The sequence below is a fragment of the Symphalangus syndactylus genome, chromosome 13 (assembly GCF_028878055.3).
Source record: "Symphalangus syndactylus isolate Jambi chromosome 13, NHGRI_mSymSyn1-v2.1_pri, whole genome shotgun sequence".
Taxonomy (NCBI): Eukaryota; Metazoa; Chordata; class Mammalia; order Primates; family Hylobatidae; genus Symphalangus; species Symphalangus syndactylus.
This window is the reverse complement of record NC_072435.2, coordinates 44201264-44227424: the sequence shown is the minus strand read 5'-3', so window position 1 is coordinate 44227424 and position 26161 is coordinate 44201264. Positions and strand designations below refer to the sequence as shown.

Here is a 26161-nt window from a genome sequence, read left to right as displayed (position 1 = left end):
TGCACAGAAGCCAGAAGGCCAGGAAGGAGATAATGGTGACTGCATTTGCCCGGGTAGCAGATTATTGCTTTAAGTCCCAAAGCAATCCATTAAGTGCAGTCTGATTAGCCCCATTTTACAGAGAGGGAAACTGAGGCATACAGGGAGTATCTCTGTTGAGGCAAAACTGACAAATACTCCACTCATTGACTTTACCATAGCCATCTTAGTCAGGTCCCTAATGGGCTGTGACTATAAGGCTGTAGCAAAAATCCTTTACTTCCTATGTTCCTCTAACTCAAATTCCTTTTCTTTTCTTTCCTTTTTCTTTCTTTTTTTTTTTTTTTTTTTGAGATGGAGTCTTGCTCTGTTGCCCAGGTTGGAGTGCAGTGGCGCAATCTCGGCTCACTACAAGCTCCGCCTCCCGGGTTCACGCCATTCTCCTGCCTCAACCTCCCGAGTAGCTGGGACTACAGGCGCCCGCCACCACGCCGGGCTAATTTTTTGTGTTTTTAGTAGAGACGGGGTTTCACCGTGTTAGCCAGGATGGTCTTGATCTCCTGACCTCGTGATCCACCCGTCTCGGCCTCCCAAAGTGCTGGGATTACAGGCGTGAGCCACTGCGCCCAGCCTCTCAAATTCCTTTTCTAAGGAAAAATTTTCTGCTTGAGGTAACTGGGTTAAAAGATGGAAACATTTTTGTTTTCCTGAATGTCAGTGGGTTTTGTCAATTTCCCACCTCCCCCAAGCTATATGTGTGCTGGAGGTGAATGCCTGTCTCACAGCAGCTTTGCCAACATTGAGGTTTATTATTTTTTTAATTTTTGATGCATCTTATTGGCTGTGGCCTTTGTCCAAGTCTGTCTTCAGAGGCTGTGTCCTGCTGTCTGCCTATGGGATGATGAGTGTGATCAGGTCCCCACGAGCTGTCTTTCATACTCCTGACAGCCAACCCAGCTGGAGCTTCCAGAAGGCTGTCAAGGGCTGGCGCCTGGCACAGAGGTCACCTACCGACTGCAGCTCCACATGCTGTCCTGCCCGTGTAAGGCCAAGGCCACCAGGACCCTGCACCTAGGGAAGATGCCCTATCTCTCGGGTGCTGCCTACAACGTGGCTGTCATCTCCTCGAACCAATTTGGTCCTGGCCTGAACCAGACGTGGCACATTCCTGCCGACACCCACACAGGTGCCTCCTCTGGGTGGGGAGGGCAGTATGAGGGCCCCTCAGAGCTGAGCACCTACTCTGAGCCTCAGCTAGACCAGGATGAGAGGAGTGAGGCAGAAAATTTGAAAGGAGTGCCTAATTTAGGGGTGTATCAAAAATTCAGTAATCAGCCAGGCACAGTGGCTCGCACCTGTAATCCCAGCACTTTGGGAGGCCAAGGCAGGTGAATCACCTGAGGTCAGCAGTTTGAGACCAGTCCGGCCAACGTGGTGAAACCCAGTCTCTACTAAAAATACAAAAATTAGCTGAGCGTGGTGGCTGTAGTCCCAGCTGCTTGGGAGGCTGAGGCAGGAGAATCGCTTGAACCCAGGAGCCAGAGGTTCCAGTGAGCTGAAATTGTGCCATTGCGCTCCAGCCTGGGCAACAAAGAGCGAGACTGTGTCAAAAAAAAATTCAATAATCAAGATCCATAATGCAGTTTTTTGTTGTTGTTGGTTTGTTCGTTTGTTTGTTTGTTTGTTTAAGAGACAGAGTTTTGCTATGTTGCCCAGGCTGGACTTGAACTTCTGGGCTCAAGCAATCTTTCTCCCTCAGCCTCCCGAATAGCTGGGAATATAGGCATGTGCCATCATACCTGGCTATTATGCAATATTCAACAACAACAACAACAACAAAAACTAGTTGAGCCACTGCACTCCACCCTGGGTGATAGAGCTACACTCTGTTTCAAAAAAGAAAAAAGAAAGAAAGAAAGAAAAAAGGCTAGAATTGACCCTGTCTTTATTTAAGATCTAATTTCTTTTTTTCTTGTGACAGATGGCATGATCTCAGCTCACTGCAACCTCCGCCTCCCAGATTCAAGAGATTCTCCTGCTTCAGCCTCCCAAGTAGCTGGGATTACAGGCATCTGCCACCACACCCGGCTAATTTTGTATTTTTAGTAGAGACGGGGTTTCACCATGTTGGCCAGGCTGGTCTCGAACTCCAGACCTCAAGTGATCCACTTGCCTTGGCCTCCCAGAGTGTTGGGACTATAGGCATGAGCCACCACTCCCAGCCTAATTTTTGTATTTTTAGTAGAGATGAAGTTTCACCATGTTGCCCAGGCTGGTCTCAAACTCCTGCCCTCAGGTGATCCACCCGCCTCAGCCTCTCAAAGTGCTGGGATTACAGGTGTGAGCCACTGTGGCCGACCTACTATTTTTATTATTTTTGAGCTAGGTTCTCAGTCTGTTGGCAGACTGGAGTGCAATCATGGCTCACTGCAGCCTTGAACTCCGACTCAAGTGATCCCTTCCACCTCAGCCTCTGGAGTAGCTGGGACTACAGACATGCACCACCACACCTGGTTAATTTTTTATTTTTATTTTTTGTAGAGACGGGGTCTCCCGATGTTGCTCAGGCTGGTCTCGAACTCCTGGGCTCAAGCGATCCACCCATCTCCACTTCCCAAAGTGCTAGGATTACAGGCATGAGCCACCGCACCCAGCCTGGTCCCATATCATAGTGAAATGGTGCCTGTAAAGCTCTCAGCATTGGCTTGGCACATGCAGTTGGTACTCAATAAACTGCAGTTGCTATCCCCAGAATTGCAAGCAGTATCCGTCTTTCTGACATTCATGCAGACGCCCTGGCGGGAGGGAGTGAGAGAGATTTGCCCAGGGACTGAGTGGGTGTGTGCTCGTGCTTCTGAGTTTGGCATGAGACCACCAGTGGGGCCGGTCAGGCCGGGGAGGCCTGGTCTTTCATCACACTCTCCGCCTAGGCGAGGCAAGTGGTGGGCAGCCAGGTATCTGCCACAGCCGGAGACGCCTACAAGGCTGGAAGTGGGTGTAATGGCAGTACAGGAAGCCCTCATGGTGAATATCCTGGCAAGGAGACAGCCGTTAGGCTGGAGGAGGACTCAGCTCATTCAAACACCATCTGCTGACTGGATGCGGCAGATTATGCCTGTAATCTCAGCACTTGGGGAGGCCAAGGCAGGTGGATCACTGGAGGTCAGGAGTTCGAGACCAGCCTGGGCAACACGGTGAAACCCCATTTCCACCAAAAAATAATAATAATAAATTAGCCAGGCATGGTGGCAGGTGCCTGTAGTCCCAGCTACTCAGGAGGCTGAGGCAGGAGAATCATTTGAACCCGGGAGGCTGAGGTTGCAGGGAGCCAAAATCATGCCACTGCACTCCAGCCTGGCGTCAGAGCAAGAATCCATCTCCAAAGAAAAAACAAAAAAACAAACGCCATCTGCTACCCACTTTGTGCCTGGCCCCCAGGCAGCCTCCAGTGCAGGGAAACAGCCAAACACAGACACCCCCGGCCCCGTAGGGTCAGGGGTATAGACAAGAGGGTGGAAAAGAGGCTGCAGGAGCCAGAGAAGGGGGCTGGGGAGAGAGACGGCAACTGTCTCAATGGCTCTCTCCCCTCTCCTTCCAGAACCAGTGGCTCTGAATATCAGCATCGGAACCAACGGGACCACCATGTATTGGCCAGCCCGGGCTCAGAGCACGACATATTGCATTGAATGGCAGCCTGTGGGCCAGGACGGGGGCCTTGCCACCTGCAACCTGACTGCACCGCAAGACCCGGATCTGGCTGGAATGGGTAATGGCCTTGAATGGCCTGCCTCTACCCCTCCTCTGTGCCCTCCCTTTTAGGTCCTGGTGGGTTCAAACCTGCAGGGAAGACACATAGCGGGTGTCTAAGGCCCAGAGAGGTGTTGCTGCTTACTCAATGTCATACAGAGGTAGGGACAGGGTGAGGTTCAGAGCCTCTCACCCATATGGGTCTGGAACCTCTTGCTGGCATCCTGAGCTCAGTTCCAGGCAGATCGTACACCTACAGGTAATGAATCTCACATCCTAAGGTGTTTGTTAAATATTCAACCGCGCCAGGGAAGGTGGCAGTTTGCGAGATGCTGGTGGCAAATTAATGAGGAGTCTTTAGGGAAAGGGGGGCTGTGAGGCTCAGGTGGCCTCTCACTCTCCTGCTTCCTGCTCTGGGCCTTGCCAGAGCCCTAGAAAGCCTCAACCTCAGCCTGTTCCTTGAGGAATACACAGCCTGAGGAGACAGAACTGGACACAGAACCCCGACCCCATTGTCCGGGCAAGGTGGCTCACACCTGTAATCCCAGCGCTTTGAGAGGCTGAGGCAGGTGGATCAACTGAGGTCAGGAGTTCGAGACCAGCCTGGCCAACATGGAGAAACTCTGTCTCTACTAAAAATATAAAAATTAGCTAGGCATGGTGGTGCGCACCTGTAAATCCCAGCTGCTCAGGAGGCTGAGGCAGGAGAATCACTTGGACCCAGGAGGCGGAGATTGCAGTGAGTCAAGATCGTGCTATTGCACTCCAGCCTGGGTGACAGAGTGAGACTCCATCTAAAAAAAAAAAAAAGAAGCCCTGGTTCCATGGAGTAAGGGCTGGGTTAGAGGAGGATGGGGATGGGGTTGGGGGCATTGCATAGGGAAGAGATCCTGGAGGAGGGGATATTGGTGGAAGGGCTTTGAAGCATGTGTAGGAGTTTTCTGGAGGGTTCCTGGCAGATGGCACAGCCAGTGCAAAGGTGCAGAGGTGGGAACACAATCTACTGAATGGCCTGGCCTTTGCTTATCCTTCCAGCAACCTACAGCTGGAGTCGAGAGTCTGGAGCAATGGGGCAGGAAAAGTGTTACTACATTACCATCTTCGCCTCTGCGCACCCCGAGAAGCTCACCTTGTGGTCTACGGTCCTGTCCACCTACCACTTTGGGGGCAATGGTAAGTGACCCAAACCTGCAGGCTTACATTATTTTTTCTTTTTAAATAATTAAAAAAAATAGAGGCTGGGCATGGTGACTCACGCATGTAATCCCAGCACTTTGGGAAGTCAAGGTGGGTGGATCACCTGAGCTCAGGAATTTGAAACCAGCCTGGCCAACATGGCGAAACCCTGTCTCTACTAAAAATACAAAAATTAGCCGGGTGTGGTGGCACACACCTGTAATTCCAGATACTTGGGAGGCTGAGGCAAGAGAATCGCTTGAACCCAGGAGGCAGAGGTTGCAGTGAGCCGAGATCATGCCACTGTACTCCAGCCTGGGTGACAGAGCAAGACTATGTCTCAAAAAAAAAAAAAAAAAAAAAAAAGGACAATGCTGTTAAGGCAGACAGAATGGCTCACCCCTGTAATCCCAGCACTTTGGCACTTTGGGAGGCTGACGCTAGTGGATCACTTGAACCCAGGGGTTCAAGACCAGCCTGGGCAACATAGCGAGACGCTGTCTCTACAGAAAGAAAAAAATTTGCCAGCCATGGTGGCATGTGCCTGTAGTCCCAACTACTCAGGAGGCCGAGATGGGAAGATCACTTGATCCTAGGAGTTCGAGGCTGCAGTGAGCTGTGATTGCTCACTGCAATCATACAACCTCCGCCTCCTGGGTTCAAGCCATTCTCCTGCCTCAGCCTCCTGAGTAGCTGGGATTATAGGTGTGCACTACCATGCTTGGATAATTTTTTGTATCTTTAGTAGAGACAGGGTTTCAGCATGTTGGCCAGGCTGGTCTCAAACTCCTAATCTCATGATCCACCTGTCTTGGCCTCCCAAAGTGCTGGGATTACAGGTGTGAGCCACTGCGCCCGGCCAGCATTGTCCATTTTATAGATAAGAAAACTGAGGCCCAGGGAAGGGAAATGACAGTGACTGAGTGGCAGAACCAGAATTAAAACCCAGCCCACCTGACTCTGTGGCCAATGCTACCCCCGTCTCTGGACAGTGGGAGGCGGGGCATTCAAGAAGTACTCAACCAGCACTCCTTTTTTTTTTTTTTTCTTGAGACAGAGTCTCTCTCTGTGGCCCAGGCTGGAGTGCAGTGGCACGATCTTGGCTCACTGAAACCCCCGCCTCCCGGGTTCAAGCGATTCTCGTGCCTCAGCCTCCCGAGTAGCTGGGATTACAGGCGCCCACCACCATGCCCGGCTAATTTTTGTAGTTTTAGTAGAAACAGGGTTTCCCAGGCCGGGCGCGGTGGCTCACGCTTGTAATCCCAGCACTTTGGGAGGCCGAGGCGGGAGGATCACGAGGTCAGGAGATCGAGACCACGGTGAAACCCTGTCTCTACTAAAAATACAAAAAATTAGCCGGGCGTGGTGGCGGGCGCCTGTAGTCCCAGCTACTCGGAGAGGCTGAGGCAGGAGAATGGCATGAACCTGGGAGGCGGAGCTTGCAGTGAGCCGAGATTGCGCCACTGCACTCCAGCCTGGGCGACAGAGCAAGACTCCATCTCAAAAAAAAAAAAAAGAAACAGGGTTTCCCCATGTTGCTCAGGCTAGTCTTGAACTTCTGATCTTAAGTGATCTGCCCACCTTGGCCTCCCAATATGCTGGGATTACAGGCATGAGCCATGGTGGCTGGCCTTTTTTTTTTTTTTTTTTTTTTTTAAAGACAGGGTCTTGCTCTGTTGCCCAGGCTGGAATGCAGTGGTACCATCTCGGCTCACTGCAACCTCTGCCTCCTGGGCTCAAGTGATTCTCCTGCCTCAGCCTCTGAGTAGCTGGGATTACAGGTGCCTGCCACCATGCCTGGCTAATTTTTGTATTTTTAGTAGAGAAGGAGTTTTGCCATGTTGGCCAGGCTGGTCTCGAACTCCTGGCCTCAAATGACTCACCCACCTCGGCCTCCCAAAGTGCTGGGATTACAGGTGCAAGCCACTGTGCCAGGCCTCGACCAGCACTCTTGGAGTTGACTATAACAGTGGTACTGGTTGCAGCCTCAGCGGCTGGGACACCGCACCATGTCTCGGTGAAGAATCATAGCTTGGACTCTGTGTCTGTGAACTGGGCACCATCCCTGCTGAGCACCTGTCCCGGCGTCCTAAAGGAGTATGTTGTCCGCTGCCGAGATGAAGACAGCAACCAGGTGTCAGGTACGTGAGGTGGTGCAGACCTGGCTCGGGGAGGAAGGGAGGATCCTGGCCTGAGATCTCTCTTGCTGTGTGACCCTGGGCACCTTGCTGTCCTTCTCTGGGCCTTGGTTATCAAACCCTTAAAACAAGAGAATTGGCCGGGCGCAGTGGCTCACGCCTGTAATCCCAGCACTTTGGGAGGCCAAGACGGGCGGATCACCTGAGGTCAGGAGTTCAAGACCAGCCTGACCAACTTGGAGAAACCTCGTCTCTCCTAAAAATACAAAATTAGTCGGGCATGGTGGCACATGCCTGTAATCCCAGCTACACGGGAGGCTGAGGCAGGATAATTGCTTGAACCCAGGAGGCGGAGATTGCAGTGAGCTGAGATTGTACCACTGCACTCCAGCCTGGGTGACAGAGTGAGACTCTGTCTCAAAAAAACAAAAACAAAAACAAACAAACAAAAAACAAAGACAAGATAATTAGACTTGAGAGTCTTTTTTTTTTTTTTTTAATTTTATAGACAAGGACTCACTCTGTGCCCAGGCTGGAGTGCAGTGGTGCCATCATAGTTCACTGCAGCCTCAACCTCCTGGGCTCAAGCGATCCTCCCGCCTCAGCCTCCCTAGTAGCTGGAAACACAGGTGCACACCACCATGCACAGTTAATATTTTATTTTTTGTGGAAATGAGGTCTTGCTATATTGCCCAGGCTGGGATTTTTTCTTTTTTTCTTTTTGAGAGGGAGTCTGGCTCTGTCATCCAGGCTGGAGTGCAGTGGCGCCATCTCAGCTCACTGCAACCTCTGCCTCCCGGGTTCAGGCAATTCTCCTGGCTCAGCCTCCCAAGTAGCTGGGATTACAGGCACCCACCACCATGCCTGGCAAATTTTTGTATTTTTAGCAGAGACGGGGTTTCACCATGTTGACCAGGCTGGTCTCGAACTCTTGACCTCAGGTGAATCACCTGCCTTGGCCTCCCAAAGTGCTGGGATTACAGGTGTGAGCCACTGTGTCCGGCCTCACCCAAGCTGGTTTCAAACTTCTGGCCTCAAACTATCCTCCCACCTTGGCCTCCCAAAGTGCTGGGATTAGTCATGAGCACCCAGCTGAACTTGAGGGTCTTGATCACCCCTTGCAGACACTGGAGAAGGCTGGGTGGGCACCAGTCAAGTGCTTATGGTGTGTTGGGTTCATCCATGGGAAGCTGCTCCTCACATGTAGCAGCAGCTGAACTCTCATCAAGCAGGGATGACTGTCTCCATTCCACAGATGAGGAAACCGAGGCCCGGAGGGGGGATCTGATGAGGGACAGGAAAGCCCACAAAATGGGGTTTAGCCAGGAGGGTTTTCGGCTTTCCCCAGGAAAGAGCTCAAGCGCATGTCGGTGGTGTTAGAAACTTTTACTGAAGTGGCCGAGTAGAGCAGCAGCAGAAGTCCTGCTCCTTGCAGAGCGGGGACACCCCACAGGCAGGGCAGCTACCTCTCATATTTATACCCACTTTTAATTATATGCAAATGAAGGGATGGTTTATGCAGAAATATCTAGGATGAAGGTGGTAACTTCCGGGTTGTGGGATCATTGCCATGGAGAGGGGTGGTAATTTCCGGGTGTTGCCATGGTAATGGTAAACTGACATGGCACACTGGTGGGCGCGTCTTACGGAAAGCCCAGGACCTGCTTTAGCTAGTCCTCGATTTGGTCCTGTGTCCAAGCCCTGCCTCCAGAGTCCAATCCTGCCTCCAACCTCAGATCCACCTGCCCAAAGATCCAACAAGTCAGCCGGGCGCAGTGGCTCACGCCTGTAATCCCAGCACTTTGGGAGGCTGAGGCGGGCAGATCACTTGAGGCCAGGAGTTCAAGATCAGCCTGGCCAACATGGTGAAACCTCATGTATATTAAAAATACAAATTAGCTGGCTGTGGTGGTGGGCGCCTGTAATCCCAGCTACTCAGGAGGCTGAGGCACACGAATCGCTTGAACCTGAGAGGTAGAGGTTGCAGTGAGCTGAGATCGTGCCACTGCACTCCAGCCTGGGCAACAGAGTGAGACTCCACCTCAAAAAAAAAAAAAAAAATCTTGAGATGAATGGGCGCATTAAAAGGAGATTTTAGGCTGGGCACGGTGGCTCACGCCTATAATCCCAGCACTTTGGGAGGCCAAGGTGGGCGGATCACGAGGTCAGGAGATCGAGACCATCCTGGCTAACACAGTGAAATCCCGTCTTTACTAAAAATACAAAAAATTAGCCAGGCATGGTGGCGGGCGCCTCTACTCTCAGCTACTCGGGAGGCTGAGGCAGGAGAATGGCATGAACCTGGGAGGCAGAGCTTGCCTGGGCGACAGGGCAAGACTCCTTCTCAAAAAAAAAAAAAAAAAAAAGAGACAGAGAGTAGAGATTTTAGCAAAATGCCTATGAATCCCCACCCCACCCACAGGCTGTGGTAGCCCAGCCTGGCCTCTGAGGAGTAAAGAGGTCCCAGGACTCAGGATTGCCTCTCCTACTGCAGAGCATCCCGTGCAGCCCACAGAGACCCAAGTTACCCTCAGTGGCCTGCGGGCTGGTGTAGCCTACACAGTGCAGGTGCGAGCAGACACAGCATGGCTGAGGGGTGTCTGGAGCCAGCCCCAGCGCTTCAGCATCGGTGAGTGGAGGGGGTGGGACCCAGTTATTTACCCAGCATGCACTGCACCGAGCTTCCCATAATGATCTTAGCAGCCCTGCCCTCACTCTTACTCCCTCCATGGCTTCCTACTGCCCTCAGGAGAAAGTAGCAGCTCAACCTGCTCCCATTGTCTTCTCTCGCAGCTTCCTCTCACACTCCAGGAGCCTTGCCCATGCAGGCCCTTCCCTCCCTCCTGCCTGGAATGTTTGTTTTCCACACAGTCCAACTCCTATTCATCCTTCAAAACTCAGCTCAAAAGTTCCCTCCTCCAGCAAGCCTTCTCTGCCTCCTTCTGGCCATGCCCTTGTCTACAACTGTCCCTCCTCCCTGGTCTGACACTGCGGGGTTGGGGGTAGATGTGTCAAGGTATCTGGGGGCTCTTGGGGAGGAGGAAGATGCAGGAATCTGTTCATTGAGCAACAAATAAATGAATGCAAAAACAAGGAGGACACAGGCAAAGCCCGGTGTGGTGGCTCACTCCTGTAATCCCAGAACTTTGGAAGGCTGAAGCTGGAGGATTGCTTGAGCCCAGGAGTTCAAGACCAGCCTAGGCAACATGGTGAGACCTCATCTCTACAAAAAATATTTTAAAAATAGCGGGGTATGGTGGTGCACACCTGTAGTCTCAGCTGCTCAGGAGGCTGAGGTGGGAGGATGGCTTGAGATCAGGAGTTCAAGGTTGCAGTGAGTCGTGACTGCACCACTGCACTCTGGCCTGGGCGACGGAGCAAGACCCTGTCTCAAAAAAAAAAAAAAAAAAAAAAAAAAAAAAAAAAAAGAAGAAGGAGAAGAAAGAAGAAGAAGAGGAAGAGGAATAGAAGAAGAGGGAGGAGGAGAAGGAGGAGGAGGAAGAGAACAACACAGGCTCTGTTGTCTGGGGTGCATGGTTATAAGAGATTCAGAGATCAAATGATCCCTGTTCATGCCACGGTGTCCTTTCAGTTCCAAGAGAACCAACTGGAACCCAGAGAACAAAAGAGTCAGGGTTGGTGTGGGGCAGGCAGGCCTGGGTCCAGGGGCAGCCATATGTGCCCTATGTACAGGCTTCTGGAATTACGGAGTCTTTTTTTTTCTTTTTGAGACAGATTTTCCCTCTTGTTGCCCAGGCTGGAGTGCAATGATGTGATCTCGGCTCACTGCAACCTCCGCCTCCCGGGTTCAAACGATTCTTCTGTCTCACTCTCTCGAGTAGCTGGGATTACAGGTGCACACCACCACGCCCGGCTAATTTTTGCGTTTTTATTAGAGACAGGTTTCATCATATTGGTCAGGCTGGTCTCGAACTCCTGACCTCAGGTGATCAGCCCGCCTTGGCCTCCCAAAGTGCTGGGATAACAGGCCTGAGTCACTGTGCCCGGCCTGGAATTACAGAGTCTTGAACACTTCCTGCATGCCAGGCCTTTATTCCTTGACAGCTACCGGGCATGTGGGTTCTGTGGTCTCCCAGTGAGAAGCCCGTGGCATGTGCACCAGGGTCAGCAGCAAAGTTCATGGAGAAACCAGGCCCTCCCAGCTCCTTCCCTGAGGAAGAGGCAGGAGGTAGCCCTCTGCCAACCCACGCTCTCCCACCCCAGAAGTGCAGGTTTCTGATTGGCTCATCTTCTTCGCCTCCCTGGGGAGTTTCCTGAGCATCCTTTTCGTGGGCGTCCTTGGCTACCTTGGCCTGAACAGGTAACTGACACCTCTTACCATTACCATAGCGATGGTAATGATGCTGGGCAGGGGAGCCCCAAAGTGGAGCTTAGCCCACAGATGGGGTCCTTGGCTTTGCCCAGGAAATAATTCAAGGGCAAGCCAGAGGTAGAAGAAAACAGCTTTACTGAGGCAGCAGTTATAGCTCCATGACTGCCTCTGCAGAGCAGGGCTTCCCTGTAGGTGGAGAGTAGCCGCTGAGAGCGGTTTTGCAGTCAGATTTATACTTACTTTTAACTGCATGCAGATTAAGGGGGGCAGTTTATGCAAAATTTCTTTTTCTTTCTTTCTTTTTGTCTTTCTTTCTTTTTTTTTTTTTTTTTGAGATGGAGTCTTACTCTGTTACTCAGGCTAGAGTGCAGTGGCACGATCCTGGCTCACTGCAACCTCCCCATCCCGGGTTCAAGCCATTCTCCCGTCTCAGCCTCCCAAGTAGCTGGGACTACAGGTGCGTGCCATCACACCCAGCTATTTCTTTTGTATTTTCAGTAGAGACAGGGTTTCACCATGTTGGCCAGGCTGGTCTTGAACTCCTGGCCTCAGGTGATCCTATGCAGAAATTTCTAGGGAAGGGGCAGTAACTTTTGGGTCCTTGGTCATTCCCATGGAAAGGGGCGGCGACACTGGTGGGCATGTCTGATTGAAAGCTGCTTTCGAGCCGGGCACAGTGGTTCACGCCTGTAATCCCAGCACTTTGGGAGGCCGAGGCAGGCAGATCGCTTTAGGCCAGGAGTTGGACACCAGCCTGGCCAACATGGCAAAACCTGTCTCTACTAAAAATACAAAAATTAGCCGGGTGTGGTGGCACATGTTTGTAATCTCAGCTACTCAGGAGGCTGAGGCAGGAGAATTGATTGAACCCAGGAGGCAGAGGTTGCAGTGAGCCGAGATCACGCCACTGCACTCCCACCTGGGCAACAGAGCGAGACTCCATCTCCAAAAAAAAAAAAAAAGAAAAAACCTCAGCTCCTCTCACCGGCCCCCTTTCCTCCCCAGGGCTGCACGGCACCTGTGCCCTCCACTGCCCACACCCTGTGCCAGCTCCGCCATTGAGTTCGGAGGGAAGGAGGTAAGGATTCCTTTTCTAATTGTAAGTCTTTTTATTGGGTGCACACGATGGACAAGGGTCACGCATTAGCTCATTTTATTCTCCCCCAATCCATCAAGGTAAGGACTCCAAAACCAGTGCTCCAAACCCCTTCCCATTTTAAAGACAGGCAAGCAGAGGTCCATTTCCTGGCACTAGAAACAGAACTCAAAGTGGCTTTATTATAAAGGGCACCTGATGGAAAAATCCCAAGGGAGTGGCCTTCAGATGTGGCTGAATCCAGCGACTGGGGTCTATCTCGGAGCTGTCCGTTCAGGGTTCTCCCCCAGGCAGGCTGAGCCTTCTCTGATTGGAAGCAGGGTGTCCATTCTCCCCATTAACTGGGGCAAAATCTCAGGGCCATCACTGATTGGTCCAGCTTGGGTCACATGCCCTTCCCTGAGCCTAGGGCTAGAACCAGAGGGGTAGGGAAGGGTCTGATGGGTGGGCTGGCCAGGGTCACATGACTATTGCTAGAGCTGAGGTGGGGTCACTGCACTGTCAACCACACCATCTGTGAAAAGAGGGAGGGAAATTTCCCAAAGACAGATGGGATGCTCTTCCTAAGAGGTGTTGAATGGGAGTCAGTGTGGCAGACTCCATCCTCAAATCGGTCTCAGGGTATATGGAGTCTCGCTCTGTCACCCAGCCTGGAGTGCAGTGGCGCCATCTCGGCTCACTGCAACCTCTGCCTCCCGGGTTTAAACAATTCTCCTGCCTCAGCCTCCCAAGTAGCTGGGATTACAGGCATGCGCAACCAAGCTCAGCTAATTTTTGTATTTTTAGCAGAGATGGGGTTTGGCCATGTTCACCAGGCTGGTCTCAAACTGCTGACCTCAAGTGATCCACCCACCTCAGCCTCCCAAAGTGCTGGGATAACAGGTGTGAGCCACAGTGCCCGTCCAGGTCTCAGGATTTTAGAGAATTTAGCCAGCAGTGACCTGGTCCGTTCCATCCTGCTGTGGATGGGAAGTAGAGCTCTGCTCACAGCTGTGGCCCTACCCTCCCTCTGCAGACTTGGCAGTGGATCAACCCGGTGGACTTCCAGGAAGAGGCATCCCTGCAGGAGGCCCTGGTGGTGGAGATGTCCTGGGACAAAGGCGAGAGGACTGAGCCTCTCAAGAAGACAGAGCTACCAGAGGGTGCCCCTGAGCTGGCCCTGGATACAGAGTTGTCCTTGGAGGATGGAGATAGGTGCAAGGCCAAGGTCCTGGGGCCCAATGGGCCAGACGGTCAGGGGTGCAACCCTGCCCGGGGGGTGGGGGGGCTAGACATCCATCGCTCCTGGGATATCAGGGCCTGGAGGCCTCAGGGAGAAACGAGAACATCCACTTTGTCTTACAGACAGGAAGAGCGACTATCTCAATCACAACGGCTGGTTATTAAGCGCTTATGGCATACCCAGCCCATTCCATCCACTCACATGATTCCCTATCAAATCCCCACAACCACCCCCTGAAAGGAACCATGACTGTTGTACTTTACAGATGTGATCGCTGAGGCTCAGAGAGGGTGAGTGACTCGCCCGAGGCTACGTAGCACACACAGGAGTCAAATTTGGACCCAAATAACCCAGAGCTCCTCCAGGCTGCAGTGCACTTGCCTCCTCTCTGCCCCGCGCCTGTTGCCACACATCCTGCGGGGGGAACCCTAGATGCTGCCATGAAATGGAAGCTGCTGCACCCTGCTGGGCCTGGCATCCGTGGGGCAGGAGCAGACTCTGCCATTGACCTGTTCTGGAATAGAATAGACTGGGAATGGGGGCAAAGGGGGCTCAGATGGATCCCCGGACCCTGGGCTGGGCATCCACCCCCAGGAGCACTGGATGGGGAGTCTGGACTCAAGGGCTCCCTGCAGCATTGCGGGGTCTTGTAGCTTGGAGGATCCAGGCATATGGGGAAGGGGGCTGTAAACATTGTGGAAAAAATGATGGTCCTCCCATCCCACCCCCACCCCACCCTCACCCCCCTATAAAATGGGGGTGATGATAATGACCTTACACAGCTGTTCAAAATCATCGTAAATGAGCCTCCTCGTGGGTATTTTTTTCCCGTTTGAAGCTTGAATGTCCTGCTCAAAATCTCAAAACACGAGCCTTGGAATTCATTCATTCATTCATTCATTCATTCCACATATATTTATTAATCTCTTCCTCTGGGTCTCCTCCAGGAGCACCTAATCTGGGGGAGACAGAGCCGGATGAGAGCTTGGAACCCTACTAAGTTAGGACTGAGCAGGGGAAGGGACGGCCTAAGGGGAGTGGAGCAGCCGGGCACTCCCGTAACAGGAACCGTGGTTTGCCCCCACGCTCCTTCCTCCTCACGCCCACCAACTCACAGCAGGACCCTTGCCCCCCTTACACACCCTGAATCCTCCCTCTTTCTGCCCACACTGCCCCACCTCCCTCGCGTTCTGCAGCCGCCTCCCCCTGATCCCCACTGCGGTCTGAGTCGAGGTGTGAGGGGGCTCCTGAAATCCCACCCCAGCCCTGGAGATTAGCGGGTAGTCCAGATTCCCGCCATGGCCACCAGGTGGCAACAGCGGCGCGTGTTTCCCCGGCCGGGCCCGCCCTGCCTCCTCTCACCGCGTTTGCTAAACAGACTTTTCCGGTTTCAGACAGAGGAGGGGAGTTAAAAAGCCAAGAACTACTGAATTTTGTGGCAAAAAAAGGATGAGACCTCTTGGGGAGAGACCCCTGGCAGCCAATAGGGCCAAGAGGCAAGAGGCCCAGGCCCCGCCCCTTTGGTGGGGGGGGCCTCCCTTTCCCCATCGATGCATCTAGATAGGGAAACAGAGGCCTGGATCCCGGTGCCCCAGCCACACGGTGGCTGGTCAGAGTTCTGCAAATGTCCCCCGCCCCGCTCCAGATCTGCCACATCCCAGCTTCTGCTCAAGCCGTTCCCTCCACCAGGCATGCCCTCCCTTGAGCGTTTATCCTCCTTTTTTTGTTTTTTTTGAGACGGAGTTTCGCTCTTGTTTTCCAAGCTGGAGTGCAATGGCGCGATCTCGACTCACTGCAACCTGCACCTCCCAGGTTCAAGCGATTCTCCTGGGATTACAGGCGCCTGCCACCATGACCAGCTAAAGTTTTTTTGTATTTTTAGTAGAAACAGGGTTTCACCATGTTGGCCAGGCTTGTCTTGAACTCCAGACCTCAAGTGATCCACCCGCCTCGGCCTCCCAAAGTGCTGGGATTGCAGGTGTGAGCCCTGGAGGCCCCTGGAGTTGGCCGCAAACCCACCCCTATGCACAGTCCCTTGGGTGCGAGAAGTAGGAGAGCAGCTGGGACTTTTGCCAGAGTGCATGGGGAAGATGCACACCCTGCTTCCACTAGCGGGAGACTGAGCTGGACAGAGGGAAGCCTGGAGCTTGGAGCCTCTTTCCTTCCCACCGTAGGGACGCCTGTCTGAGAGAGGAGGCCGCAGGGAGGACAACAGCACCGAGATGACGCATTAGTTCCTGGATCCAGCCATACCTGAAACCCAATATTTTTCCATCCAGTTCCTCTTTTTAAAAAAATATTTTAGGCCGGGTGCGGTGGCTCATGCCTGTAACCCCAGCACTTTGGGAGGCAGAGGTTTGCTGATCACCTGAGGTCAGGAGTTTGAGACTAGCCTGGCCAACATGGCGAAACCCTGTCTCTACTAAAAATACAAAAATTAGCCGCGTGTGGTGGCAAGCGCCTATAATCCCAGCTACTTGGGAGGCTGAGGCAGGAGAATCGCTTGAACTTGGAAGGTGGTGGTTGCAGTGAGCCGAGATTGTGCCACTACACTCCAGCCTGGGTGACAGAGCGAGACTCCGTCTCAAAAAATAAATAAATAATAAATATTTTATTTTTATTATTTATTTATTATTTCTTTTTTGAGATGGAGTCTCACTCTGTCGCCTAGGCTGGAGTGCAGTAGCGCCATCTTGGCTCACTGCAACCTCCACCTCCTAGGATCGAGTGATCCTCCAGCTTCAGCCTCAGGCTCAAGCCACCATGCTCAGCTAATTTTTTTGTATTTTTTGTAGAGACGGGGTTTTGCCATGTTGCCCAGGCTGGTCTCGAACTGCTGAGCTCAAATGATCCACCTGCCTTGGCCTCCCAAAGTGCTGGGATTACAGGCATGAGCCACTGCACCCGGCCTCGGTTCCCTGTTTGATGAAGCCACTTTGAGTCCTTCTTCTGTCCCTAGAAAATGACCAGCAGGAGGTTCTTTCTGGGCCTCTGCTTACCCGTCTATAAAATAGGAAGGGGTTTGGAGTCCTTTTCTCAATGGGCCCAGGAAATTTGCTTAGCAGGGCCCTGGCCTGGTATTTATTGAGCAACTGCTATGCAGCTATTACTCCAGGGCTCCTCAGAGCAGCCATGCCTCAGCTTCTCCCAGCAGCTCCAGGGGTCAGGACGGTGTTAGCCCCCATTTCACAGCTCAGTTTCATTCATTCACTTAAGAAATCAGGGTCTGGTGCAGTGGCTCACACCTGTAATCCCAGCATTTTGGGAGGCCAAGGCAGGTGGATCATTTGAGCTCAGCAGTTCGAGACCAGCCTGGCCAACATGGTGAAACCCCGTCTCTACTAAAAATACAAAAATTAGCCAGGTTTGGTGGCACACGCCTGTAGTCTCAGCTACTTGGGAGGCTGAGGGCTGAGGTGGGAGAATCACTTGAGCCTGGGGAGGTCAAAGTTGCAGTGAGCTGAGATCGCGCCACTGCACTCCAGCCTGGGTGACAAGGTGAGACCCTGTCTCAAAAAAAAAAAAAAAAGCCAGCATTGAGTGCCCACTGTATACCAGGCCCCATCTTGCACAAGTCAGGATCTTCCTGGTCATGAGGGGCTCTTAGCTGGTTGGGGAAGGCAGACACTAATCTAATTATCATTCAGAGAGTTATGAGAAACCGTAAGAGTGACGAGTGGGGATGTGAGGAGTAGCGAGTGAGGGAGGGCTTCCTGGAGGAGGCAATGCTAGGACCAAGGTGGTAAAGAGGGGCCAGAAGAGGAAGTGCAAAGGCCCTGAGGTTGCTGGTGGGGAATGGACGGGGGATGGGGGAAGAGGTTGTAGCCTACGTGAGGCTGGGAGCATATGGGCCAGAGTTGTTTTTTTCTTTTGAGATGGGATCTCATTCTGTCGCCCAGGCTGGAGTGCAGTGGCGTGACCACAGCGCACTGCAGCCTCGACCTCTCGGGCTCAACTGTTTCTCCTTCTTAGCCTCCTGTGTAGCTAGAACCACAGGCATGTGCCACTACGCTCAGCTTAGTTTATTTGATTATTTGTAGAGACAGGGTCTCACCATATTGCCCAGGCTTGTCTCAAACTCCTAGGCTCAAGTGATCCTCCTGTCTTGGCCTCTCAACGTGCTGGGATTACAGGCATGAGCCACTGTACCCGTGGGCCAAGGTTTTTTTTTTTTTTGAGATGCAGTCTCGCTCTGTCACCCAGGCTGGAGTGCAGTGGCGCAATCTAGGCTCACTGCAAGTTCCGCCTCCCGGGTTCACGCCATTCTCCTGCCTCAGCCTCCCGAGTAGCTGGGACTACAGGCGCCCGCCACTATGCCCAGCTAATCTTTTTCTATTTTTAGTAGAGACGGTGTTTCACCATGTTGACCAGGATGGTCTCAATCTCCTGACCTAGTGATCCGCCTGCCTCGGCCTCCCAAAGTGCTGGGATTACAGGCGTGAGCCACCATGCCCAGTGGGCTAGGGTTTTATGCTTGGGTTGTGGGGTCCTGGAGCTGGAGAGTCAGGGCCTGACTGGTGAGAGGTTCAGAGTTTATTCTGGCTGCAGTTCAGCTGGGAGTAAGTGATTCATCTTGTGGGCCTCAGTTTTCTGGTCCATAAAATGGATGTGGTCAGGCAGCGTTTCCAGAGCCCCTGCCCCTCTTCCCACCTTCCCTACTCTGTCTCTGGCTTTCCTGATCCATCTTTTCCCTTCTCCATGGCTCCCACCTATTGGGTGGGAAGCGTGTCCTTATCAGGGAGATAGGCTGCCTCAGTTTACCTCCCCAGGTACCTTCTCTATATCTCCAGTAGCCTCTGGGTTTGGTCAGAAACAGATGTTGTCTCTGCCTCTGCCCTTAACCCAGGATGGGACTGAGGTGTCAGGTTTCTGGGGACCATGAGCTGCAAGGAGATGACCCCTGGACTCAGGGTAGCCCCTGGCCTGGCCCCTGATACTTTATTATCTGTGCCCCAGATGCCAGGCCCTCTGCCTAGGAAGGCCCTTCTTCCAACTCTGCCCTCTGCCCATTTCTCTCTCTCTCTTTTTTAACTCATTTCTTTCTTTTAAAAAAAAATTTAAATTAGAGACAGAGTCTTGCTATGTTGTCCAGACCGATCTTGAACTCCTGGGCTCAAGCGATCCTCCTGTCTCAGCCTCCCAAAGTGCTGAGATTACAGGCACAAGCCACTGAGCCCCAGCCTTATTCCTTTTTTTTTTTTTAAGATGGACTCTCACTCTGTCGCCCAGGGGGCTGGAGTGCAATGGAGTGATCTCGGCTCACTGCAACCCCATCTCCTGGGTTCAAGCAATTCTTCTGCCTCAGCCTCCGGAGTAGCTGGGACTGCAGGCACCCACCACCATGCATGCATGGCTAATTTCTGTATTTTTGCTAGGGATGGAGTTTCACCATGTTGGCCAGGCTGGTCTCAAACTCCTGACCTCAGGCGATCTGCCCATCTCGGCCTCCAAAAGTGATGGGATTACAAGCGTGAGTCACTGCGCCCATCCATTCCTCCTTTTTTTTTTTTTTTTTGAGATGGAGTCTCGCTCTGTCACCCAGGCTGGAGTGCAGTGGCGCGATCTCGGCTCACTGCAAGCTCCGCCTCCCGGGTTCACGCCATTCTCCTGTCTCAGCCTCTCCTAGTAGCTGGGACTACAGGCGCCCGCCACCACGCCCGGCCAATTTTTTGTATTTTTAGTAGAGACGGGGTTTCACCGTGGTCTCGATCTCCTGACCTCATGATCCGCCCGCCTCGGCCTCCCAAAGTGCTGGGATTACAAGCGTGAGCCACCGCGCCCGGCCAACAATTCACCCTCTTAAAGTGTACAGTTGACACTGAGCATGGTGGCTCATGCCTGCAATCCCAGCATTTTGAGAAGCTGAGGCGGGAGGATCACTTGAGCCCAAGAGGTTAAGGCTGCAGTGAACCATAACTGCACCACTGCACTCCAGCCTGAGTGACAGAGTGAGACCCTGTCTCAAAAAAAAAAAAAAGTACAATTCAGTGGTTTTTGTACAATCACAAGGTTGTGCAGCCATCACTCATACCTAGTTCTAGAACATTTTCATCTCCCCAAAGAGAAAACCTCGTGCCATCAGTAGCCACTCCCCATTCCCCTCCCCCAGCCCCTGGCAACCACTAATCTGCTTCCTGTCTCTATGGATTTGCCTGTTCTGGGCATTTCATATCAATGAAATCATACAATATGTGGCCTTTCTGTCTGTTCTTTTGTGAAAGAAACTCAGATGTTTTTGAAACCCATCCTCGTTATAGTGTGTGTCAGGGTTTCATTCTTTTTGGTGGCTGAATAGCATTCCATTGTGTAGATGTGTCACTATTTATTTATCCACTCAGCCATCAGTGGACACTTGGGTGGTTTCCATTTTCTGGCTGTTGTGGATAGCGCAGCTCTGAGCGTTTGTGTACAAGTTTTGGCATAAACACCTGTTTTCATTTTTCTCCGTATATATCTAGGAGTGGAATCACAGAGTCATATGGTAATTCTGTGTTTAACTTCTGGAGGATCTGCCAAACTTTTCCACACGTCAGCTGTACCATTTCACATTCCCTCCAGCAAGGCATGAGGGTTCAAATTTCTCCACATCCTCATCAACACTTGCTATTTTCCTTTTTCTTTTCCTTTTTTTTTTTTTTTTTTGAGACAGGATCTCGCTCTGTCACCCAGGCTGCAGTGCAGTGGCGTGATCTCGGATCACTGCAACCTCTGCCTCCTGGGTTCAAGCGATCATCCTTGTGCCTCAGCTTCCCAAGTAGCTGGTATTATAGGCTCTTGCCACCATGCCCGGCTGATTTTTGTATGTTTAGTAGAGACGGAGTTTCACCATGTTGGCCAGGCTTTTCTGGAACTCCTGAGCTCAAGTGACCCTCCCACCTGAGCCTCCCAAAGTGTTGAGATTACAGGTGTGAGCCACTGCACCTGGCCTCCTTTTTCTTCTTCTTCTCCTCCTCCTCCTCCTCCTTCACCTGATGGTGTCTTGTTCTGTTGCCAAGGCTGGAGTGCAGTAGTGCTATCTTGGCTCACCACAATCTCTGCTTCCCAGATTCAAGTGATTCTCCTGCCTCAGCCTCCCGAGTAGCTGGGATTACAGGTGTTAGCCACCATGCCCGGCTAATTTTTGTATTTTTAGTAGAAACGGGGTTTCACCATTTTGGCCAGGCTGGTCTTGAACTCCTGACTTTGAGTGATCTGCCTGCTTCAGCCTTCCAAAGTGCTGGGATTACAGGCGTGAGCCACCATGTCTGGCTGGATTATTTATCTTTTTGACCCTTATCAGATGCATAATTTGCATATATTTTCTCCCATTCTGTGGGTTGTCATTCTTTCTTTCCTTTTTTTTTTTTTTAGATAGCTTCCCTCTGTTGCCCCAGGCTGGAGTGCAGTGATGCAATCATAGCTCACTGCAGCCTCGAACTCCTGGGTTCAAACGATCCTCCCACCTCAGCCTCCCAATAGCTGGGACTATACAAGCACACACCACCACATCTGGTTAATTTTTAAATATTTTTTTGGATAGACAAGGTCTCATCTCACTATGTTGTCTAGACTGATCCTGAACTCCTGGGCTCAAGCGATCCTCCTGCCTCAACCTCCCGAAGTGCTGGGATTACAGGTGTGAGCCACTGTGCCCGGCCTCTCTTAATAGTAGCCTTTGCAGAAGAAAAGTCTTACATTGTATGGAGTCGGGTTGATCTATTTTCCTTTGCTGGCTTGTGCTTTGGGTGTGCCACCTAAGAATCCTCCTGATCTTGATAAACCCCTCTTGCGGGCACCTCTCTCCATCCTCCCCGCCCCCAGCCCCCACCTCTGGCCTGTCCCTCCCCCCTCCTCCCCTCCCCACCTCCCGCCCCGGTTTGGGGCACTGGCCTCTGGCTCCCTCCCTGAATCGGAGGCCTCCATCAATGTTTAATAACTGAGCGGACAGAACCTTGGTGGAGACGGGGAAACCCCGCGCGGCCCCATGCGCGACGCGTCTCCACGGGCCATGCCGCGATCACGCAGTGCCCCGCTTTCCAGGTGGGGAAACTGAGGCACCGCAAGTTTGGGATGGGGACGCGAGCCTGGTCCCAGTGGTCGGGACCACGGCCAGGCTCCCTCCCCGAGTCATCCTCACCTTCCCTGGCCTGGAGCTGCTCCTGGCTCCGGTCCCCGCCCCGGGCTGACCCTGCCAGCGGGAACCGCCTGCTCCCCCGTGCGGTTCCTGCCGAAACGAAAATACCCAGGAGGAGGGAAAAAAAAAAACACCCGCCAGGCGGGCTGGGGGTGGGGGACGGGAAGAGGGGCGGGTTTCTCCTCCGGGTTGGAGACTGGAGGGGCCAGGGATCACACAGTCAGTCGACAAACCTCTCAAGGATCCAGCCGAGTCCTGGCTCTGCTTCCAACTAGCTGTGCAGCCAGGGCTTCTCTGAGCCTCAGTTTCCCCATCGGTGCAATGGGGTAGTTAACCCCCGGGGGGGGCTATGAGAGGTGAGAGGGAGCTAGGTGAACGAGGTGCCCAACCCTCCAAGATATCATCACCTTTAATAATATTAAACCTTATATGCTAGGATCAGGAGCTCCAGGCAGGGGCTCCTCTGGCCGGGTAGGAGGGCCCTCTTCTCCCAGTGGCTGGTCCTGTACCCCTAACCTCTTTTTTTTTTTCTTCGTAACCAACTAAACAGGAGTGATCTTTATTTTATTTTATTATTATTTTGAGACGGAGTTTTGCTCTCCTTTCCCAGGCCGGTGCGATCTCAGCTCACTGCAACCTCCGCCTCCCGGGTTCAAGCAATTCTCCTGCCTCAGCCTCCTGAGTTGCTGGGATTACAAGTGCCCGCCACCATGCCTGGCTAGTGTTCATTTTTTTTTTGTTTTGTTTTGTTTTTGTTTTTGTTTTTGTTTTTTTTTGAGACAGAGTCTCGCTCTGTCGCCCAGGCTGGAGTGCAGTGGCGCGATCTCGGCTCACTGCAAGCTCCGCCTCCCGGGTTCACGCCATTCTCCTGCCTCAGCCTCTCCGAGTAGCTGGGACTACAGGCGCCCGCCACCACGCCCGGCTAATTTTTTGTATTTTTAGTAGAGACGGGGTTTCACCGTGGTCTCGATCTCCTGACCTCGTGATCCGCCCGCCTCGGCCTCCCAAAGTGCTGGGATTACAAGCGTGAGCCACCGCGCCCGGCCGTGTTCATTTTGTTTTATTTTGAGACACTGTCTCTGTCTGTCACCCAGGCTGGAGTGCAGTAGTGTGATCATAGCTCACTGCAGCCTCCCGGGCTCAAGCAATCCTCCCACCTCAGCCTCCCAAGTAACTGAGACCGCAGATGTGTGCCACCAAGCCCAGCTAATTTTTGCATTTTTTGTAGAAAGAGCGCTCACTCTGCTGCTCAGGCTGGTCTCAGGTTCCTGGCCTCAAGCAGTCCTCCCATCTCAGCCTCCCAAAGTGCTGGGATTACAAGCATGAGCCACTGTGCCCTGGCCCCACCCCCAGCTTCCTATTTCCTCCCTCCCTCCCTGTCTCTCCCTATCTCTCATTTCTCATCTCCTCCTGTCTCTCTGTCTGTCTCTATTTCTTTGTCTTGCTTTTTTTTTGAGACAGAGTCTCACTCTATTGCCCAGGCTAGAGTGCAATGGCATGATCTTGGCTCACTGCAACCTCCACCTTCCAGGTTCAAGTGATTCTCCCACCTCAGCCTCCCGAGTAGTTGAGATTACAGGCGTGCACCACCCTACTATGCTAATTTTTGTATTTTTAGTAGAGACAGGGTTTCACCATGTTGGTCAGGCTGATCTTGAACTCCTGGCCTCAGGTGATCCACCCTCCTCAGCCTCCCAAAGTGCTGGGATTACAGGAGTGAGCTACTGCACCTGGCTTGTCTTGCCTCTCTTTGTCTCTTTCTCCCTGTGCCTCTCTCTCTCTCTCTCTCTCTCTCTGTGTGTCTTGTCTCTCTGTCTCTCTCCTTGTCTCTTTCTATGCCATTTTTTTTTTCTTTTTCTTTTTGTAGAGATAAGGGTCTCATTATGTTGCCCAGGCTGGTCTCTAATTCCTGGCCTCCAGCAATCCTCCCCCCTCAGCCTCCCAAAATATTTGTGTCATCTTTCTCTTTGTCTGTCTCATTTCTCATCTCTCTCCCTGTCTCTCTCTCTGTCTCTTTGTCCCATCTCTCTGTCTCACTTCTGTCTCTGTCTCTCTCTATCTCTGTCTCCCTGTGTCTCCCTTTGTCTCTTTCCCTGTTTCTCTGTGTCTCTGTCTCTCTGTGTGTCTCTGTCTCATCTCTCTCTGTCTCTGTCTCATCTCTCTCTGACTCTCCCTGTGTATCTTTCTGTGTCTCTGTCTCTCACTGCCTCTGTCTCTCCTTGTTTCTCTGTTTCTTTGTCTCTTTTTTTATTTTTGGAGACAGAGTCTTGCTCTGTGGCCCAGGCTGGAGAGCAGTGGCACAATCTCTGCTCACTGCAACCTCTGTTTCCCAGTTCAAGTGATTCTCCTCCCTCAGCTTCCTGAGTAGCTGGGATTACAGGCCCCCCACCATCATGCCTGGCTAATTTTTGTATTTTTGTAGACACGGGGTTTCACCATGTTGGTCAGGCTGATCTCGAACTCCTGACCTCAACTGATCCACCCGCCTCGGCCTCCCAAAGTGCTGGGATTACAGGCGTGAGCCACTGTGCCTGGCCCCACTTCCATTTTTAGGTGGGGAAATAGGGGCTTATTCCTGAAGAGTCTCGTGCAGGTGTCCAGCCCCAGTGGCATCACGGTCACCTTGGTCCAGCTGCTGGGCTCTGTGGCTCTCCGGCTGTCCTGGGCCTCCCGTTCTAGGGGCCTGTCCCATAAATGGTCAGTCCAGAAGGTTCCACCCTCACATACTGGATGGTGACACCCCCACCTCCCAGAGCTGGTTTTCCAGCAGGCAGTCTGGCGGGAAGCCCAGGCCACGTCCCTGTGGTGTTGGCTGCTGCCCGGTGCAAGCCGGGAATGGGGACCGGAGGTGACGTTTAGGGCGAGGCTTTGGGCTCAGGTTTTTTTTCTTTTCCTTTTTTTTTTTGGTTATAAACTATTTGTTTTTTTGAGACAGAGTCTTGCTCTTTTGCCCAGGCTGGAGTGCAGTGAGTGGCACGATCTCAGCTCACTGCAACGTCTGCCTTCCGGGTTCAAGAGATTCTCCTGCCTCAGCCTCCAGAGTAGCTGGGTCTACAGGCGTGTGCCACCATGCCTGGCTAATTATTTGTATTTTTAGTAGAGACAGGGTTTCACCATGTTAGCAAGATGGTCTCAATCTCCTGACCTCATGATCCGCCCACCTCGGCCTCCCAAAGTGCTGGGATTACAGGCATGAGCCACCGCGCCCGGCCATAAACTATTTATTAACAGACAAGGCCTACAGACTTATTTCTTCTTAGACACACCCACGGTACGGCTACGGCCACGGCGGCCAATGGTCTCGGTGTGCTGGCCTCAGACACGAAGGCCCCAGAAGCGGCACAGCCCTCTATGGGCCGGAATCTTCTTCGGTTGCTCCAGGTCTTCACGGAGCTTGTTGTCCAGACCCTTGGCTAGGACCTGGCTATATTTTCCATCCTTTACATCCTTCTATCTGTTCAAGAGCCAGTCTGGGATCTTGTACTGCTGTGGATTCTGCACAATGGTTATCACCCATTCCACCTCATCCTCCGTGAGTCTCCCGCCCTCTTGGTGAGGTCAATGTCTGCTTTCCTCAACACCACATGAGCATATCTTCCATCCACACCCTTAATGGCAGTGATAGCAAAGGCTATTTTCCGCCACCCATCGATGTTGGTGTTGAGTACTCCCAAAATATGCTGGAACTTTTCAAGGATCACTAGAGACACTGTGGCAGGCTCTGGGGTTCCACAGGCACCAGGATCAGATTTGGGGTCTGGAAGCCCCACATTGCCCTCATCCTCTCTGGCTTTCGTCATGGGGGTGGTGGGCATGAGGAGGAAGGGACCCAGGCCCTTGACATGAGGTTCCCTTCTTCAGCAAGCTCCCCACTTCCTGGATCGCTGGGGACCCCCAGCCCTGGGCACCTCCCTCCAGCCTAGCCTTGACCCTATGGGAACAAGAATATCTCTATCCAGCCTGGACCTTCCCAAGCTTTGGCCTCAAGCATCACCCCAAATAAGGCAGGCACCTGGAGGTGGCCAGGAATGAATGAACATGAATGAACAAATGAATCGTATATAATCTTACAAACTCAGAAACGTAAGGCCATACAAATCTAAATCTGGCTAAGGTTGGTGGCTCAAGGCTGTAATCCCAGCAGTTTGGGAGGCCGAGGCTATAGGATTGCATGAACCCAGGAGTTTGAGGCTAGCCTGGGCAACATAGTGAGATCCTGTCTCTACAAAAAATTGAAAAAATGTAGCTGGGCATGGTGGCAGGTGCCTGTAGTCCCAGCTACTCGGGGAGGCTGAGGTAGGAGGATTGCTTGAGTCCAGGAGTTTGAGGCTGCAATGAGCTGTGATCATGCCAATGC

At 52.4% G+C, this 26161-nt stretch overlaps 1 protein-coding gene and 1 pseudogene across 31 annotated transcripts in view; one reads left to right on the top strand and one right to left on the bottom strand.

Moving 5' to 3' along the window:
* The window catches only part of IL12RB1 (interleukin 12 receptor subunit beta 1), a 28743-nt gene extending 14168 nt beyond the window's left edge, over positions 1-14575 (top strand). For 3 of the 31 annotated variants that reach the window (XM_063616278.1, XM_063616277.1, XM_063616298.1), the window contains exons 9-16: positions 928-1165; positions 3578-3745; positions 4762-4899; positions 6888-7043; positions 9463-9669; positions 11265-11361; positions 12379-12451; positions 13485-14575. In XM_063616278.1, the coding sequence (XP_063472348.1) occupies positions 928-1165; positions 3578-3745; positions 4762-4899; positions 6888-7043; positions 9463-9669; positions 11265-11361; positions 12379-12451; positions 13485-13928 (1521 nt within the window). In that variant the 3' untranslated portion in view covers positions 13929-14575. Of the gene's footprint in view, positions 1-927; positions 1166-1960; positions 2734-3577; positions 3746-4761; positions 4900-6887; positions 7044-9462; positions 9670-11264; positions 11362-12378; positions 12452-13484 lie in introns of those variants that run through there. The other 28 variants (XM_063616288.1, XM_055237892.2, XM_055237891.2 and 25 more) reach the window with 24 other exon arrangements.
* A 10475-nt stretch (positions 14576-25050) lies between these two features.
* On the bottom strand, positions 25051-25604 carry LOC129460205 (small ribosomal subunit protein uS13-like; annotated as a pseudogene).
* Between the last annotated feature and the right edge of the window lie 557 nt (positions 25605-26161).